A 15417-nucleotide genomic window follows, 5' to 3' on the forward strand; every position below is an offset into this window, starting at 1 on the left:
AGATTGATGGATGATCTAAAAGTGGCATCACAGACCATATTAATTCAGATGAAAATGTCTTAATTTCAGACAGAGAAGAACGGATTGTTAATTCTACCATGATGTTTCTGAAGATCTGGGAACAGAAACATAAGTCCTGCAAAACAAAGCTGTCCAGCTATCCAGAAATTAATCAGGAGATACAGCAACACATTATTCACAGCTCTTCATTCTAACACTAATTTAGCTGCTGGGGCTATGACCTCAGCTTGTGTAATTTGACACAGCACCCATAAAGTTACTGGAGATGCAGAGATTTATATCAGCTGAGTAGCTGTCCCTGAAATTTTACTAAGAGTTCAGATACAGACAACTGAAAGGAAAACTACAATTTTAATATGCACTCTTTATTTTTTAAAACATATCTTTGGTTCCTAAGGAGTTCCAGAAAGACTAATTTTATAACAGCACATATTCGAGCTGGCTGGAAAATGGAGTTTCTGTCCCATGAAAAATATTTTGAAATTTTCTTTCATCCTGATTCAGGATGAAAAGTCAAAATCTTGAAGTCTTTTGCAGAATGAACTATTCAGCAACAGTTCATTCCTGACATATCAAAACACTGGTTTCAACATTACTTTTGACCTTTTCTAACCCAGAACAGGAAGTCCAATAGTGGCCATTTTGATTTCAATTTGCAGTGTGTCAGTGAGTCAGGAGAAGGGCAAGAGGAGGGCTAGTTGACTAGTGAGGGGAGGACTGTCTGACATACATACACAGATAAATAAAAACGTATTGTCCCTAGGATGGGAGATGAGGGGTAGAAGGGAGGGACCCCTTACTAGTCCAGGAGGTGCTCCAACATCTGAGAGCACGTTTTGGTGGCTGATTGCCACCCCGGTGAAGGGTGGTCCCTTATCCCCAGGGGAAGGCAGTCCAGGATCAGTACCCTGGTATGCCATCTCTGGAGGAGACACCCGAGGTGTTGGGGGATACACCAAGCGCCTTATCCTGGAGGCAACAGCTACCTATTTCCCAATGCAACATTGGCTTCACTTCCCAGCCCCTGCTCTCTGGCATCCCCAGGTGCATTCCCTAACACCTAACCTTGGTCTTGTCCTTGCAGAGCAGGACAAAGCACGTCTGCACCTGCAAACCACGAGGGAGCAGGCTACCAAACTGCCCTCTCCTCTGTGGGATGGCAGAGGGAGGAACTGTGTCGGCTTGCACTGGGGTGCTGTGGGAATGGCCAACAAAAGAGGGGTGTAAGCACAAGTGTGCCTCCACACCTGATACATGGAGCAGCATGAGGCATTCCTGAAGTGGAGGGCCAAGGCTACACAGCCATTGCTCAGCCAGGCTGTAGCCTCAGCCACCAGCCTGCTGCTCATATGGAAGTAGAGGAGGAGGAGGAAGAAGCTTAAGGGGATTTACCCCTTAGCTTTAGCTCCTTAAATCTTGTTGGTTTATTGAACCCCAAAACAAACAAAAATTGTTAAAAGTTATTGTTAATATTTGTATTCAAAAGGCAGTGACCAATAGCTAATCCCAGAGATCCAAGATTAGGGCTAATCTACACTACAAAGACTTTGCTAGCATAGCTATACTGACACAGGCTCCTAGTGGGGACACTGCTTACACAGGTTAAACCACCTCCCCAAATGGCATAACGTGTGCTGGTAAACGGAATATTTTGCCTGTATAAACTGTGTCTACATGGGGGCTTTTGCCAGCCTAACTACATCAATAAGGAGAGTGATGTTTTTCACATGCCTGACATAGCTATGCCAGCACAAATTTAAACCAAAACAAAACAATAACACTAACGCCAGGTCTACACAACAAAGTAACTCATTATCACTGCAAAATACCCAATGGTATATTCTCCAACCAGCAGGCAACAAAATCATCCTAAATGTTTCCAAAATACTGAAAGTTCATTCATGTTTGTTTAGAAAAATCAGGGTTACTACTAAAAAAAAAAAAAAACCCACAAAAAACAAACAAGCAATGAAAACAACAACAACAACAACAAAAAGCTGTGCCGTGATGCAGCAGTATCCCCTTTCCTAAACAATATTTTCCACAATTGTTACATTTAAAAAGAGTCAAAGAACACCTTGCTCCTGTTGGACCTTCCTTCAAATCACATTTACATTCACAGGATGAATCCTTCAGCAAAGCACTGGGGACTACAGAATTTTGAGGCCCATGTCAGACAAGCATAGGATTTATGCAAGGCATTTAACCCCTGTGTTTGGTTGTGACACCATAATACTAGCTTGTGGGTTGGCACAGCCAGACATTTGGTGCGATTTCCACTTCATTGACATGCATACCACAGACTGTTTTAACCACTTCTGACAACATCTATAAAAACCGCAGAATGTTATGGGTGATCTGATATAAGGATATTAACACTGAGATCTATTAAGTTAGGAAGGTGCCAATGCTCAAACAGTAGCAGATAACACAAGCCATAGCTGGCTTCCATAGCCTGACCAAAATAATACACACCTACTTGTGCATGGGAGGGTGTTTCTGCTATCTCTTCAGAATCATGTGTGTCTATTTTAAAATACATCCCTGTAGTGACTACAAAGGTCAAATTAGTCCTTGCAACATCAGTTATAAGTTTTGATGCACAAACTGGCTACTGAGCTGCCTTTTTCGGTGGGTGGTAGTTGGAGAAGTTGGGTGCGTGGCCTAAAATACCTTTATTTCCTCTTAAGCGACACCTGCTTTGGCGGATCTGTCAGCATAAATGCACTGGCCCTAAGGGACAGAATATCTGCATTGACTGCAGCAAGGGGTCACATCAGCTGTTTGGATTGATGACAGACTTTGGTCCTCAAATCCTCTGAGGTAATGTGCTTTCCTAAGATCTGCAGTGCTATTCTCAGGGTAAAATTTAGCCTTCAGGGTGTATTCATGTATGTCAGTCAATCACCCATACGACGCAATTAGGAATTGATAGAACTGTATTTCCCTACTCAGCATGACAGTTTTTCTTACTAAAATTGTAGTGTCAACTGAATGTCACCTCTTACCCTACAGCTTCAGAAAAGATGTTGGAAAGATATACAAGGGGGTTGGGGCTGGGTGCGGGGGGTTGGGAGGGAAGAGGCATTTGGTGGAAGAAATACTTATCTGAAGCATCCTTCCATCCAGGGAAACAAATACCCAAACTTCTCTGTAATTGAGAGGAAAGAATTGAACCAGAATGTCCTGACATGCAGCACTATGCACAATTATGCAGGAGACTCAAGGAGAAAAAGAATTTTAGAATTTTCAATTAAAAATCAACAGTTAATGAAGTGAAATAATTAGAAAGTAAACATTATTCTATCTAATTAGAAGGGGGTAAAAAAACCAAACTTACTGCAATGTTTGTGCTTGTCAGAACCCTCATCTGAAAACAAAACAAAAAAAGAAAAAGATAATCAGTAGCTGGCAAGGGAATTAAAAATCTGAGCACAGTCAGTTCACCAATCACCACAGACAGAGAGTTAGTCGCTGTGCTTTTTCTAGGATCTGAAACCAAATGGAATAACCAACCATGTCTCATAGACCAGAAGGGACCATCATGGTCATCTAGTCTGATCTCCTGCACGTGTCAGGCCACAGAACTTCACCCACCCACTCCTGTAATAAGCCCATACCCCCTGTCGGAGTTACTGGAGCCCTGCCAGTGACTTAGAGCAACAAAGAGAGAGATGCAGTATCTGTAAAATGGGAATCAATAACTGCCATCTGTCTGCACTTTGAGATCCTTGAGGGAAAGAGAGAAGTGCAATATGTCCATTTTTATAATGGCATTCACGTTAAGTCCTGCCCTGATGCAAGGCTCCTGACTCCCAAGAAGATCAGTTAGTTTCTTTCTTTATACATGGACCTATTCAGCTTGCAAGAGTGAGAATCCTGGACCAACCTTTTCTCTCCTGCATCCCCACAGGCAGGCAGCCACCTCCTCCCACCAGGATCTCACCATCATCCGTTTGCCACTGGTTCCTCTCAGATGTGCCCCAAACCCTCTACTGGCAGCTTCAATCATACATAGAAAATCTAGGATCAAATTCTGCCTTTGGAGATGCAAGTATGGAACACTTGTTGGCTGCAGTGGGAGACTGAGCAGGAAGCTGCCTTTTCAAGTCTTCCCTAAAACAAACTCCACATGCTGAGTAGAGTTAACAATCCACTGGCTTCCTGAGGTTTGTCTTTATTGACAAAAACATTAAAAACAGATTTCACCTCCAGGGTTCTGCCCAGGCCTGACTGCTCCTACCACTCTTCATCAGACCATACCCTAGATCCTCCCTCTCTAGAAAGCCCCTCCCTTATACCTGATGGGATGGGTAATGAGATCTTGGCCTTAAATTTAACCCCTTCCCAGTGGGCTCAACATTTGCTGTCAATCTAGAGTGTTTCAGGCAAACACTGCCAGCCTGTGAGAGCCACATACATCTTAGAAAGAAGGTAGAATTTTGCCCTCAGAGAGGAATGTACTGGGTTAGAAATTAATAATTAATTTTCCTTTGCCTCTAATTTAAGCTTTAATAGCTGAAGATATGTGGGCGCATGTGCGGGATTTACATTACAGCACTCAGTCTAGAAAAGCCTCTATGCTGTATTTACATTGGAAGATAATTACATCTGAACAATTTACACAGCACACTTGGATGATGGAAGTGTGTCACTTGATAAATTAAGTGATGATGCTGAAAGCTGTCCTAACCCATCCAATCTGAATCAGTCATTCGGAGAGTTGTGTAATGTAAATAACACATGCAGCTGTCAAAGCAATAATTTGCTGGAAATCATTTATTTTCCACTCTTTTATTAGTGTAGAATGAGGCAAACAGATACGCTGTGGGATGACTAGAATCCTCTTTACTATTTCTGTTTTCATTTGTAAAACAATTTTTTTCTTCCTTGCTATTTCCACCTCCCCTGGCTTCCAATTATTCTCAATTCCAGCCCTCCCCCCGCCCCCGTCCCAAAATCTTCACATGAGGAGAACACACTTTTTGAAGGAATTGACCTGGAAGGGCTACAGGGTCCCATACAATTGCTTAGTCAAATTTGACTCCTGAAAGCTACTTTGTGTAAGGTTAGTGGTTCCAGGAGAATACTAAATCAAACTATATGTTGCTTGTGCATACCAGTGTATTGACTTTGATAGAGGCATGTTGGATTTACACCAGTATAGAATGCAGAATTTGTCCTTAAGTCTATTATACCAGGAGGAATGTTTCCGCTTAGATGGGCACCCAAAAATGGCATGATAAAGATCCAGAAATTCACTACTCACATCAGACCAAGCATTGTCCATGGATTCATTCAGAGCCACTGACTCGAGTGGGAAATATGTGCAACCAAAACCCAGCACCCATTCAAGTATCTAATCAAGTACAATCAGAACCTTAAGATAAATAAAACCTGAGTCTATTCATGAAAGGCAGTGCTTATGAACTGACAACCCAGGAGAGAAATGGCCTCTATATGCACATTGCAAGACTCATAAGTTTAGTTACAAGGCAAGCTTCCTCATATCATATGACCCTGCCAATATGCTGAAGAGCTGACCTGGAGGAAATACCACTAAAGATGAGACAGGAGGGTCTGTTCCTTTTGAATCTTGGTCTCTGGACAACAGACTGCTGAAAAAGGTGCTAACACCATTGTTGGCTTTGATGTGGGCTCTTCTGCTAGTAACTGGAATCAGACCAACTGATTTCACAGCTAAAGAGACAAATTCTGCTCTCACTTGGGTTCTGTCTACACTGCAGTTGGAAGTATGATTGCAGCACACACAGACATACCGGGGCTAGCTTTGATCTAGCTAGCGTGCATACTGATAGCATGCAGTGAAGCCATGGCAGCATGAGCTCCAATGCAGCCTAGCCATGTGAGTAAGTACTCAGGGTCTCAAGTGGGCTTGTACAGCCTATGCTGAAGCCCCTGCTGTTGTGGTTTCACAGCTATTGGTACTCTCGCCAGCTAGATTAAAGCTAGTGTGTGTATGTGTACATGTGCTGCAATCGCATCTTCGACAGCAGGGTAGACATATACTGGTTCTGGTGTAAACTCAGAGCTATTCCAATGAAGCCAATGGTATTACACCTGTTTAAATCCACGGTAAGTGAAATCAGAGTGTGACCCACTTTGTAATGCCTTCATCGTTTTCCAAACAGCACGCATAGTTATACCAGCATGACTCAAAATCTCCATGCACAGCTTCAAAGAGCAAGATGTAAAATCATTTAAACTCTGGAAACAAAATAGAGACACTGATGTCAAAGTGACGTCAATGGAAACTTGGAGGAGGCAGCAGCGCAGAACTTTCTAAATAGCACAGGGAAAAATGTATTTTTTATTGCTGTGCTGGGTGGAATTCTTTTGCCTTGGTGTGTAAGAGGGATAATGTTCCTGAAGACAGAGGCCTGGGCTTTCAAATAAATTATTTCAGTAGTTACCAAATGCCTCAGTTTTGCTTTGGCATTTAATTACCCACATGAATCTTTGGTTGCCTAGTTCACTCCTTCCATGAGCATTATGTCCTAATTAGTTGAAACACCTGGACTATGTTATTGCTGCTTTAAAACCTAACTGCATTTTTACAATATTGTGATAGACAAGTTGCATTCTGATCACAGAAGTGACAATCTGCACAGATGTGTGATTTATGTCCACTGCATTTTATAGCCTGGCTACAGTATATTTCTTTAACCATTCATAGAGTATCTTAGACTCCTTAACGAATGTTGCTTTAATATTATTTGGAGTCTGAACTGCTATTAAGCTGGTTATTGGAGAGTATTAAGCGAGCACACTGTTCTAACCCTTCAAGATTCATAGGCCTTTTACATCAGAAATTCCTCAAAAGGTGGAAATTCTACCCTGACACAATGCCATTAACTTGAGAGGAGCTGTGTCTTTTTATACCAGGGCTGAATTTGGCCCCAAGACTTTAAAATGTCCAATAGTGCACATCTGGAAGAATTTCATAATAGACCTTCCACACCCACATAAACCCCGTGTTACCCGTGCTTGGGGCTGAGGAGGTGATGCAACTGCATCAGGTGCCCTCAGACATTGCAGAAGTGGGCTCCCCATTGCCCTGAAGAGAGGACTGCTTATATCAATGCACAAACACAGAACGCCTGCATAAAGGGGTAAGGCGGGGCAGCAGCTGTTCTTGTAGCCTACAGCCTAGAGAAGTGGCTTTGGAGCAGCTGTGATGCAGGCCTGTGGTCTGTGAGCAGGTCCCTGTGGAGTTCTGAACAAAGCCCATTTATCTGAGTTTCAGCATGTGAGTTCACCTCCGATGAGTGACTCTTCGAACATGCAGTCAACAGGTTACTTCCATGAAAGCACTTAGACATCAGTATAAGTTAAGTTGCTCAGTGACAGAAATATGCTGTGACAGCTACATCTTTTCTGTTTTAGTACACAACAGAGGCATAATTTCATGATGATAATAGAAAAAGTGCTAAGAAGTAAAGCCAGTCAGTGGCAGATATGGGATCATAGAACCCCCTAGTGCCTGAGTGAATTTTTGGAGGACTCGAGGACCCAGCTAGTCCAATATCCTGTCTCAAAAAAATAAAAATAAATACCCCCCCCCAAAAAGCCACATGAGTTTTTAGAAAAAGCTAGACAGTTCCTGAAGAACTTTTGAAATTTTAAGTGTCTGCACTTTCAGACAACTGTTGCAAGCTTGAAAGCGGGCAAGATTCACTAAAAATAAATCCAGTGACTATTTCCCTCAGTACTTAAAATTGTAGCAAAATTAACCTTGTTAAAAAGACATGTAGCTTTTACATATAAGCTTTTACATATAAGCATGCACTTCTGTTTCATACTTCTTCAGTTCATAATATACTAACCAATGGGCTAAAGAAAAATCTAGCATGAATCAGAATTACCTGACTGTTAAAAATGGTTAACGTTCCTTTCTGAGATGCTGTTACCATGAAATCCAATTGTGGCACCTTTGCTATACACTTAATCACATCTCGTCTCTTGACACCTGCCAGTGAAATAACATTTTTCTTTATCTCACAAGTATAAACAGCTAAGGAGACTAGGCAAAATACATAACTAAGAACAAGGTGATAGGAGCACTTCCCTCACTCCCAAATATACAGGGACTGAGTTCAGAGATGTAATAGATGAGCATGCAGACTATTCTATACTGGCTTTAAATAATCATACTGAATTTTCAAATATTAAAATCTTGAGGATGGGGCTGGTCCCATACAGCAAGTTGCAGAGGAATGTGGGGATGGGTGGGGGGAGCAGAAGAATTTTGTTAAGAGGAAGTTTGGGTCAGGTGATCTAGTCATTTAAAAATAAGAAGAAAAGAAGAAAACAGGAAAAATTTAAGAAAGTGGGTGAATAGGCAAGACCTGCGTGCTCAATGTGTTGGATGAGAAATCTTCAGGTACAAACAGGATAGGGACCTCGGATTAAAAAAAGGGGGTATATTATAAACATGGTAGAACAAGAAGTGTGCATAACAAATAGCCATGTGACCTCATAATTGTATCCTCAAAAAAGTGTGCACTAGAGTAGATTTTGGAATGAATATTAAAAGATGGCACCTGCTTTTGTAATCCGCTGTCTTCGGGACACCAGGAAAACCATGTTTTCTTCATCTAGCTGGGAAGTGAGGGCATCACCTTCTACTATAAAATAGCCAAAGATCTGAGGAAAACCCATAAGAAAAAAATTCTAAAAAATATGAATATATGCATAAAGATAAACATTCAGCTGACTCTGCTCAGTATTATTTAACATCTTTTCTTTAAATAATCACCTATCTATACAATTATATATATATAATCACCTACTGTTATTCCGCTTCCCCTGACCACTGTCTACTTGTTTGTTCTTAGATTCTGTGTTCTTCTGAAGTGTTTGGAAAACACTGAGCACTTAGTGGGTGCTACTGCAAATAATAATTCTATTAAAATGCAAAAAAACTATTAGTGTAGTACTCTGGTTAATATTTTACATGCAAAAGTCTTAAATTTTTAACATTTTCACACTTCCGCACTTCCTGGTACAGGATAGGATTGGAAGAAATACTGAAACAATAGAAATATATTACTTAGTATCCTCATGAGAAAAGCTGAACATTTGAACTTCTGGATTTGTATCATACACTGTTTTGAAGCTTTGAGGTTTCCCCCCATACAACGTTAGTGGAAAACAGGGGCATGTGAGGTTCCAAAATGGAAAGCCCTCCATGCTCTGGGTCCAAAAGCAGAGCAGATGTTTCCTCATGAAGTGACTCCCATCTCACTGTGCTGCAAAACTTTTCACTCTTTTCCTCCTCTCCTCATTATGCATGTCACCGGGACCTGATTAAGAAGACCCAGCTGCCTCTGCTACTCAGCCACCTAATCCCTTCCTTTGTGGTTTGAAAAAAATCTCTAAATCTGACAGGAAAAAAATGGGATTGGAAGTCTTGACTCTACCTTAGCAACCACATGGGCTCCCAAGATCCAAATAGGTCACATACCCCATCATAGTCTCTTCATTTATTTTTCTCTCACTAGTTTTAAAAATAGTGTATTAGGATGCAAGTCAAATCTTTGCACATTTGTCTCGCCTAGTCATTTTCTTTTTTATTACATCTATTATCCATCCTGACAGTTCCAATTTATGCCCTTTAGTGCCATGTACAGAACATTCTGCATAGTCTTGCAGGGCAGCTTTAGTGCTCTCATCTTTCATGGCATTGCTGTGACCTCAGTCATTCACACTCTAAATGATACTGCAATCAACTGTCAATCACAGCCCTTTACATTCTTCCTTCTGACCCCTCTTACTGCTGCTCTGCAGTTGTCTCTCCTTGTAAATACACATGAATTAGAGTTCCTCTTACCTGTACAGTTTTCTTAAGTGACATTTTGCAGTCACACCCTATTGATTCCTTTTGCAATGTCACAGCATCACCATCTTCCTTTGGTCTCTGATGTAAATCAACCTTAACATTGCCAATAATTCTTATATAAACTGATGATGCTAAAACATGGCAAATGGTTGATTCTTGCCCCTTTTAAAAGTTGATTAAATCCCTTGATTATTTCTAGTACTAGCATCCAACCTTTTCAGGAAACATTGAAAGATTTGTTTTGGGCTGAAGAGCTATAATTGAATTTGTCGATTGTTATTTAACATTTACATGGCGGTAGCTCCCAGAAGCCCCAATCCAGGCTGGGGATCCTTTTAGGTATGTCTACACTGCAGTCCGAGGCCTGATTACAGCACAGGTAGACATACCCACGGTGGCTTTACCTAGGCTAGCATGGTTACATATATTAGCATAGATGCAGCAGCTCAGTCTGTACAAACACACTGGGGACAGTGATTACATACTCGCATTTCTAGCCCTCACTGAAGCCCATGCCGCTGTGTCTTCACTGCTATTTTTATCTGTGCTAGCATGGGTATGTCTTCCTCTGCTGCAGTCACACTTAGGATTGCAGTGCAGACGTACCTTTTGTGGTAAGATGCCATCCAAACATGGACAAAGGCCCAGTGCTCACCCCCAAGTGCATGCAAGAGAAATATAAAGAGTGCAAAAAGAGAAAAAATCTCATACATACAATTAGTGTACACATTCACAACTGTTCTGCCTCTCAACCTGAGGGAGAGTCGCGGAGTCAAAGACAGAATCTCCGACTGTGGGCCTGAGTGACACGGAGGGAGGTGAGGTTGTCAGTGACTGAGAAAGGAAGGAGTTGGGAGGGAAGGCGCTCTGTTTTGGCCAGGCAAAATTGAAGCTGATGGCAATGCAACCAGGAGGGGATGTCAGAGACAGGTCAGAAGTGCAGACACAGACCGGAGAGTCATTGATAGTAGAGACTGTGTGAATGTGTGAGATCACTGCTGACAGAGAGGGTGGTCCCTCTGACCCTGGATGGCAGCAGAGGGCCATCCATATTTCACTGAGAGAAAGAAACTGCAGGGCGAAGGAGACAAAGCAGCTATAGAAGGAAGAGGGGAAAGCTGGGGATGAATGTGAGGCTTGAAGGGGAGAGTCCAAAAGGATGGAGGGATGACTGTGAAAGGTGGGGGAGATGGACAGAGTGGAGACAGAATAGGAGCCAGGCTTGTGAAAGGTCACAGAGCAAGCTAGTGGTAGAACTAGGAGGAGAGCCCAAGAGTTGGTTTCCAGTCCCCTGCTCTAATCACTAGAGAACACTGCCTCTCTCCAAAATTGCCTGTCTTGCAGCCACCACTAAACCATTGCTATCAACCAAAATAAAACAAAACAAACAACTCCTCCTGTGCCTAATTCTTGGAACGGTGTCAACCCCATTTGACCTTATTAGAGCCATATCTAACCAGCTTAACTCAACCTACAAATGTTTATGATTTGGTCCTATCATTTTATGCATGGTTATGAGAGATCAAAAATGGCTGTGGATTCCTTTGGCCATGTTGGGTACAATGCTGGTTTGGCTCAATTTAGCTAAGAATGAGTTACAGTGGACCTAGATGACTCATGCCTCTCCATATGGGTGGGGGGGGCACAATGTAAAGGGGAGGACACATTACTGCCCCACATATCTCCTTTGCTCAGTGACACCCCCCCCCCGTACCCTACACCCAGCCTGGGGCTGCCGCGCTCTCCCTGCCCTGCCGGAGTTACCTGAGCGGGGAGGTGCAGGGGGCTCTGTCCTTCTCCCACTGTGCCTCCCCCCACCAGCATGTTCATCTGCTCTCCCTGGCAGCCAGGTCCTGGTGGGGAGCAGAACAGAACTGCTTCTCATGCAGCTGAAGCTGGTCACTCCCGGTCACTGCTCTGTGCAGTGTAGCAGTTGCCTGAGAGAAAGCCCGGCTCTGGAGGTGGTGGCAGGCCAACCCCCGGCCCGAGCCCGGATGCTGGGGACAGGAGCCGAGCAAGCCGGAAATGTGCCAGGGGGAAGAGGGGACTCTAGCTCACTCGGCCCATCCCTGGCAGCCAGGCCTGGGTGGAGGGCAGCCTGCTGCTGCCACCGCCCCAGCCAGATTCTCTCGCAGGCAGCTGCTGTGCTGCACAAAGCAGCCACCTTGAGTGGTCGGTGTGAGAAGTGGCTGGTCCCGCCTCTTCTTCTCCCTGCCCGGGCTCAGCTTCCAGGGACAGGGGCCACGCTTGCCGGGAGGGGGAGGGGGGCAGGCGCAGTGAGAGAAGGACAGATCCCCACTCCCTCCCCCCTGGCAGGCCAAGTAGAAATCTGGAGGCTGTGCACTTGAGCCCGCATGCCCCCACCCACCCGCCATCCCACGCATCACCTATGCCAGTGGACATAATGTTTGTTGGGCTCAGACAATAAACTGAAGGTCATTACAATCACAAAATTGTAGGACTGGAGGGGACCTTGAGAGGTCATCTAATTCAGTCCCCTGCACTCATGGCAGGATTAAGTATTATCTAGGTCATCCCTGACAGGTGTTTGTCTAACCTGCTCTTCAAAATCTCCAATGATGGAGATTCCACAACCTCCCTAGGCAATTCATTCCAGTGCTTGACCACCCTGACAGTTAGGAAGTTTTTCCTAATGTCCAATCTAAACCACACTTGCTGCAATTTAAGCGCATTGATTCTTGTCCTTTCCTCAGAAGTTAAGAAGAACAATTTTCTCCCTCCTCCTTGTAACAACCTTTTACGTACTTGAAAATTGTTATCATGTCCCTGCTCAGTCTTCTCTTTTCCAGATTAAACAAACCCAGTTTTTTCAATCTTTCCTCATAAGTCATGTTTTCTAGACCCTTAATCATTTTTGTTGCTCTTCTCTGGACTTTCTCCAATTTGTCCACATCTTTCCTGAAATGTGACGCCCAGAACTGGACACATTACTCCAGTTGAGGCCTAATCAGTGCGAAGTAGAGCAGAAGAATTACTTCTCGTGTCTTGCTTACAACACACCTGCTATTACATCCCAGACTGATGTTTGGGTTTTTTGCAACAGTTGTTACACTGTTGACTCGTATTTAGCTTGTGGTCCACTATGATCCCCAGATCCCTTTCCGCAGTACTCCTTCCTAGGTAGTCATTTCCCATTTTGTATGTGTGCAACTGATTGTTCCTTCCTAAGTGCAGTACTTTGCATTTGTCCTTATTGAATTTCATCCTATTTACTTCAGACCATTTCTCCAGTTTGTCCAGATCATTATGAATTTTAATCCTATCCTCCAGAACACCTATAATCACTCCCAGCTGGTATCGTCTGCAAACTTTATGAGTGTAATCTCTGTGCCATTATCTAAATCATTGATGAAGATATTGAACAGAAGTGGACCCAGAATTAATCCTTGCAGGACCCCACTCGATATATCCTTCCAGCTTGACTGTGAACCACTGATAACTACTCTCTGGGAATGGTTTTCCAACCAGTTATGCACCCACCTGATAGTAGTTCCATCTAGGTTGTATTTCCCTAGTTTGTTTATGAGAGGGTCATGCAAGACAGTATCAAAAGACTTACTAAAGTCAAGATATAACATATCTACTGCTTCCTCCCATGCACAAGGCTTGTTACCCTGTAATAGAAAGCTATTAGGTTGGTTTGACTCAATTTGTTGAAATCCAACAAATTCATACTGACTGTTACTTATCACCTTATTATTTTCTAGGTGTTTGCAAATTGATTGCTTAATTATATGCTTCGTTATCTTTCTGGGTACTGAAATTAAGCTGATTGGTCTATAGTTCCCCACATTGTCATTATTTCCCTTTTTATAGATTGGCACTATATTTGCCCTTTTCCAGTCCTCTGGAATCTCTCCTGTCTTCCATTACTTCTCGAAGATAATCGCTAATGGGCTCACATATCTCCTCAGTCAGCTCCTTGAGTATTCTAGGATGTATTTCATCAGGCCCTGGTGACTTGAAGACATTTAACTTGTCTAAGTAATTTTTAACTTGTTCTTTCCCTATTTTAGCCTCTGATCCTACCTCATTTTCACTGGCATTCACTATGTTAGACATCCAATCGCTACTAATCTTTTTGATGAAAATTGAAACAAAGTCATTTAGCACTTCTGACTTTTCCACATTTTCTGTTATGGTTTTCTCCCCCTCCTTGAAAACAATGGTTGCCCTGTTTTAGTATAAGTAAAATCTGGACAATTTCAGGACTCTGCAGGTTTTTGTAGTTCAGTTTCCAGCTCTTGCTTCCGTTTCCATTTATTACCCAGTCTCCACATGATACATTTCCTAGATTAATGTCCTGGTATGTGCTGTCATTTATAAAGTCATCGAAGGTGTACAGATAGCTTCTAATTCACATTATCAGCAGATTTCACACTAAAAAAAAAACCTCTACAACTTTTCTTTGCAGTGTCATATTTTAAAGAATGATGGTTATGGTTAAACCTAGATGAAATAGCTTCAATAGAACTTTCATTTCTTTAATTCCTTCTATTTCTAGTCATCACATAATTAAGCATTGCCATTTTCAGAATGATTGCTGGGGTGACTTTCTAACTATTCTCTATTATTAGTCATTACATAATTTCTTGCAAGGAAAAATAAACATTTATTTGTAGAGTGGAGATGTTTTAAAATCTCGAATTTCCCTCCCACAGTATCCTGTACAATTTGTGACCTCCATTTCCAAGAGCTGTCTATGAAGAGAGCTGTTAATTCAATTTTACATTACACTACTTTCCTCCATATTAATAGGCATCTTAAGCACCCTACGTACAAATATAAAATTCACCAGCTCATGTGCTCCCCAATTGATAGTTTTTACTCAATCTCTGCTCTAACACAATGAATTCAAATGCTGGCATTTACTATTATATTCCTGAAGAATGCTTATAGGTCTGGGACCTGGGACCTTCAGACAGCATTTGTGCTGGTGGCACACTAATTGGGTAGCATAGATGTTTAAAATCCTTATCCAGCAAGGGTTTTTGTACTCCTGCTTCTAAAGCAGCCAGAGGGCCAGGTGTCCTTTAAGAGTTTCCCTGATCAGGTAAACAGTTGTAAACTGAACAAATGACAGGCAATCACAACAAAATGTACCATACCCTCTATCCCAGGTTGCAGTTGGAAGCAGTTTTGATGTATTTTCCCAAGCTTGTCACAGTCTCATGTTGCTTTGGTAACCCCAATATGTTGTAAGAAACTAGCAAGTATTATGTATACCACTGCCCTTTACTGGGATGGAATCAGAACTGCTCAGCTGTGTTAGAGACCTTCTGCTGCCAAAAGACTATAGAGATTCTCCTCCAGCTGAAGTGGTACAGAGCCTGTGCTTTCTGGAGCAGGAAGTTCCAAGTGCTATTCCACACTGCCACCAGCTGCTATGGTGTACAGCAAAGACATAACTGTGGAGGGCTACACCACAAGTTACTGAGCTCAATACAGAGGTAGCTAGGGGAAATTTAACAGCTTGAGTTATGCAGGAAGTCAAACTACATGAGGTAATGGTC

General features: G+C 42.5%; 1 protein-coding gene across 10 annotated transcripts in view; it reads right to left on the bottom strand.

Annotated features, from left to right (window-relative positions):
* The window catches only part of WDR64 (WD repeat domain 64), a 151884-nt gene that overhangs the window by 112582 nt on the left and 23885 nt on the right, over positions 1–15417 (bottom strand). For 9 of the 10 annotated variants that reach the window (XM_026649661.1, XM_026649651.1, XM_026649656.1 and 6 more), the window contains 3 exons: positions 8586–8688; positions 7908–8011; positions 3362–3391 (listed from right to left, as the gene is read on the bottom strand). In XM_026649661.1, the coding sequence (XP_026505446.1) occupies positions 3362–3391; positions 7908–8011; positions 8586–8688 (237 nt within the window). Of the gene's footprint in view, positions 1–3361; positions 3392–7907; positions 8012–8585; positions 8689–8834; positions 8948–15417 lie in introns of all 10 variants that reach the window. The other variant, XM_026649657.1, reaches the window with a different exon arrangement.

The sequence above is a fragment of the Terrapene carolina genome, unplaced genomic scaffold (genome assembly GCF_002925995.2).
Source record: "Terrapene carolina triunguis isolate 2854851 unplaced genomic scaffold, T_m_triunguis-2.0 Scaffold85, whole genome shotgun sequence".
Taxonomy (NCBI): Eukaryota; Metazoa; Chordata; order Testudines; family Emydidae; genus Terrapene; species Terrapene triunguis.